The sequence below is a fragment of the Lactuca virosa genome, chromosome 9, assembly GCF_052849685.1.
Source record: "Lactuca virosa cultivar CGN04683 chromosome 9, Lactuca_virosa_CGN04683_v6, whole genome shotgun sequence".
In the NCBI taxonomy this organism is placed as follows: Eukaryota; Viridiplantae; Streptophyta; class Magnoliopsida; order Asterales; family Asteraceae; genus Lactuca; species Lactuca virosa.
The window spans coordinates 63,651,504-63,655,746 of record NC_136434.1 but is presented as its reverse complement, the minus strand read 5'-3'; the positions used below and the strand labels follow the sequence as shown (position 1 = coordinate 63,655,746).

At 37.3% G+C, this 4,243-nt stretch overlaps 1 protein-coding gene across 1 annotated transcript; it reads left to right on the top strand.

The window, feature by feature from the left end:
* The first annotated feature begins 1,767 nt into the window (after positions 1–1,767).
* On the top strand, positions 1,768–3,767 carry LOC145139307 (uncharacterized). The gene is made up of 6 exons (XM_079073177.1): positions 1,768–2,449; positions 2,543–2,634; positions 2,739–2,908; positions 3,185–3,211; positions 3,295–3,361; positions 3,450–3,767. The coding sequence occupies exons 1-6, from the start codon at positions 1,768–1,770 to the stop codon at positions 3,765–3,767; spliced, it is 1,356 nt and encodes a 451-aa protein (XP_078929303.1).
* Positions 3,768–4,243: the final 476 nt, after the last annotated feature.

Genomic DNA, 4,243 nt, shown 5'->3' with positions numbered 1-4,243 from the left:
GAAATGATGGACTAGATGTTCTTCCTCTTCTTCTTTACACCTCCAAAACTCCACCAAAAGTTCAATAACACAAGGAGAGGCTTGGGTTAGGGTTTTACTGAGTTTGGGGGTGAGGGAGGCTGATTTGGAACCCTAAAATGGAGCTTATGGTGTTTAAATACGATGGAAACCCTAAAAGATCGTGGGCTTTGGCTGCGGCGTTACTCACGTCGTGAGCTCTTAATGCTCACGTCGTGAGCACAATTTAAATCAATATTTCTGTTTAATCACTTCTCACGTCGTGAGATCCACTGCTCATGTCGTGAGCTCAGTTTTTCCCAGATCCTTTCCAACTTCGAACGACCATAACTTCTTCGTTTCAACTCCGTTTTCGACGTTCTTTATATCCACGAAAAGGTGACGAGAAGGCCTACACTCCTAGAAACTCATCATAGTCTTAAAGTTTCCCGAACGAGAACCCAAAATTCATAAAGGACCAAACTAACATATTACGATTATACCCGTGGGCTCCGAAATGTCGTCGAAACTCGAACTACTTAGACTTTAACACCTTCATCCAAAAAAGGCCAACTCCTTTCTTCCCCAAGGACTAAAAATGACCTAATTACAACCCAGGGGATGAACTTGGAAATACATGAAAACCGGGGTGTTACAGACAAGGTTTCAAAACTCAAACCTTGAGTTAATCTTTAAGATCAAATTCTACTCTTAATGTAATGTTCCAATCGAATTTGGTAATACCAGTTAGGACTTGAAGGAGATATTCAACAAAGTATTCAAGTAATAAATGAAGGAAACTTAGAGTATAATCAACTGAAAGATATTTAAGGAACAAGAAGAATGTTGTGAAAGAACTATGACTTGAAGAAAAAGTGAAACTGATGTAAAGAGAAAAAATTGCTATTCTTAGTATAAAACTTTGAATCGTTCACTTGTTATTAATGGTGAAAACATTCACTCCTTATATAGTGGAGGAGGAACATAGTACAAACCGAGATACATTCCTAGGAATAGATAATAATTAGTGTTTGACAAACTGATATCTAAAAGACACAAAAAAGTAAGTCCTATGAACTGTTACATCAACAATAAGACAAAATGCTTTAAATGCTTAAACAGAATTCTGATCTCGGAATAGGTTGATCTCAGATTGATCTTCATTTGGGAACTTCAACTCATCTCGGAGCTGACATCATAACTTGATTGCTTGGGATTGCTAAAGGTTCACTTTTCATGATTCAACGCATTTCCACAAGACAACTACACTCCCCGTTCATATTATCTAGCCAAAAAGAAACTGAAGAAGATAGGTTTGGGGTACGAGTCAATACATGTGTGCAAAAACGATTGTTTTCTCTTCTGGACGGAACACAAGTCATCGCAGACTTGTCCCGTTTGTAAAGAGAGTCGGTGGATTGATAAAAACACCAAGGGTAAGAATATGGCTCATAAGGTGTTACGATACTTTCTAGTGATCCCTAGACTACGATGTTTGTATTGTTCAAGGTACACTTCCAAAAATATGATATAGAATAGTACCAGGAGATTAGAAGTGGTGGGATGCGTCATCCTGTTGATGAAGATTATTGGCAAAAATTTGACGTAGATTACCCTGACTTCTCGATTGAACCTCGCAACGTACACCTAGGACTGGCAGTTGATGGCTTTAATCCATTTGGTAACATGTGTAATCCACATAGTACATGACCGATCATACTCACCACATACAATTTGCCACCATGGCTTTGTATGAAAGAGTCGTCATTCATGTTGGCCTTGTTGATTCCCGGCCCCAAAGAACCTGGAAATGAGATAGATCTTTTCCTTAGGCCGTTAGTGGAAGAGCTTAAGCTTTTGTGGCACTCAGGCGTACGTATTAAAGACGCATTGACAAACACATTCTTCACGATGAAAGCTATGTTGTTATGGACAATAAACGACTTTCCAGCATGTAGTAGTTTATTGGGTTGGAGCGGAAAAGGGTATAGAGCATGCCCGAACTGCAATGAAGACACTCCCTCATACCGTGTAACAAATAAATTTTTTTATGTCGGTCATCTTCGGTTCTTAGATGCTAGTGATCCATTAAGGATGAGTTTGAAATTTAACGGGCAACCCGAGACAAGACCCGCTCCGAGACACTTTAATGATGAAGACATACAAGAGGAACTACTTCGTAAATCGGGTAAACATCCTAAGACTCTCAAGGAAAACATGGATCGGCAAGGATTCGAGTTGAACTGGTCGAAACGTAGCATATTTTTCGAGCTCAAGTATTGGTCCTCTCTACAACTGAAGTATAACATAAATGTGATTCATGTCGATAAAAATGTGGTTGAGGGTGTTTTGGGTACTTCTATGATGAATGATAAGAGAAGAGACACATCAAATGCACGGGAGGACTTAAGAAATTTGAATATTCGGTGTAATCAATGGTTGCAAAAAAAAGGTAACAAGTTCACTACACCACATGCAAGATACTCATTCAAGAAACCTGACCGCAAAATCTTTTGTCAATTTATAAGAAATGTTAAACTGACAGATGGGTTTGGATCTAACATCAGTAAGAAAGTGGTAGATAATGATACTAACATTCTTGGGTTGAAATCCATTACTATCACATTCTTATGCAACGTTTGATACCGATTGGAGTTAGAGCGTTATTGGACAAAGAAACTTCTACACCAATTGTATATCTTTGTATGTTTTTCAAGCAAATTTGCTCCCAAACACTAAAGGTGGAAAATATGAGGAAAGCAAAAGAAGACATTATTAGAGTCTTGTGCAAGTTAGAGTTGATTTATCCTCCAACGTTTTTTGACATTATGATTCCTTTAGTTTTGCATTTACCTAATGAAGCGATTGTCGGAGGCCCGATATGTATGAGATGGATGTATCCGTTCGAAAGGTATATGAAAAAACTAAAAAACTATATTAGTAATAAGGCGAGGCTGGAAGGTTGTATAGCTGAAGGTTATGTTGCTGAATAAGCTTTATCATTTTGTTCGATGTACCTTCGAGATGTGCAGACTCAATTCAATCGCCCTGAAAGAAACGAGGACATTGTCATTGAAAAAACAAAGTTTTGGATGTTTGAGTCTAAGTGTCGACCGACCAGCGCAACGTAAATCAAACATCTTGATATAAGTGAAAAACATAATATTGAATGGTTTATATTGAATAGCTGTCAAGAAGTCAGACAATACATCGAGTAAGTATTATCTTTATCTTTCATCAATTATTTTTACTTTTTTCCATTCATCAATTATATATGTATTTTTGTCATCAATATAGAAAATTCAAATCTGAACATCCTGAAAGTGACAAAAAGACCGAATTTCCCAACTGGTTTCTTGAAAAGGTCATAATAATTAACAAACAAATATGTTTGATCAATATAACGAATCAAGAATAAATAACACATTAATATATGTTTAATAGGTTTTCAGATGGAAATAGAAAACTCTCCAGAATTCCACAAAGAGTTGTCGAACCTTTCAATGGGTTCACAAATGGATGTTTATACTTACACTGTGTGCATAGTCAACGATGTTAGGTTTATGGTACTTAGTCGTGATGCAAAACGCACAACGCAAAACTCTGGGGTTGTAGCGGTTGGTGAGAATGGAGAGAAATATTATGGTCAGTTAGAAGAGATTATGGAGGTGCAATGTCCATATGATTATTCGACTGTAATATTTCAGTGCAAGTGGTTCGATACGGGAGATATTCCTGATGATAATTTCATCAGTATCAACACAGAATAAGAAGCGTACCAAGATGATCAACTGATATATGTTTCGCAAGCCAAATAAGTGTTCTACATCCGCCAACCTGTTAATCATTGAAGAAACCAAAACAACAACCCTCGTTGTGTCGTTGAGCATGTTAATCATCGAGGTATTTGGGATCTAGCATCCGACAATGCTTGCGTCCAAAATTCTTACAGTGACTCTGTACAAAATGTCGACAATGTGCAGGCCGAAAATGTTGACGTAGTTCAAAACAACTCTTCATCTGGAGCTAGACTTTTTATTGACTTCTCACAATACTTTCAAAACAATGTTGATGTAGCTGAAAACAATGTTCATTATGACGATGAGGATGAGACTGAAGTATCTCCGCGAATGGGTAGAATCGATAATGTTTTCGAGGAAGATATTGATTATGATGATGACGATTCTGATTATGATACTGATGAAGAGGAAATTGAAGTATATGATGGAGATTCTGATTAAAAAAA

Bases quoted from the DNA above. Each gene is read 5' to 3' on its own strand.
- LOC145139307 (XM_079073177.1), top strand. From the start codon at position 1,768: ATGTTGGCCTTGTTGATTCCCGGCCCCAAAGAACCTGGAAATGAGATA. The intron at 2,450-2,542 runs GTAACAAGTTCA...TTAAACTGACAG, and splicing joins TCAATGGTTGCAAAAAAAAG to ATGGGTTTGGATCTAACATC. The intron at 3,212-3,294 runs GTAAGTATTATC...TCATCAATATAG, and splicing joins GAAGTCAGACAATACATCGA to AAAATTCAAATCTGAACATC.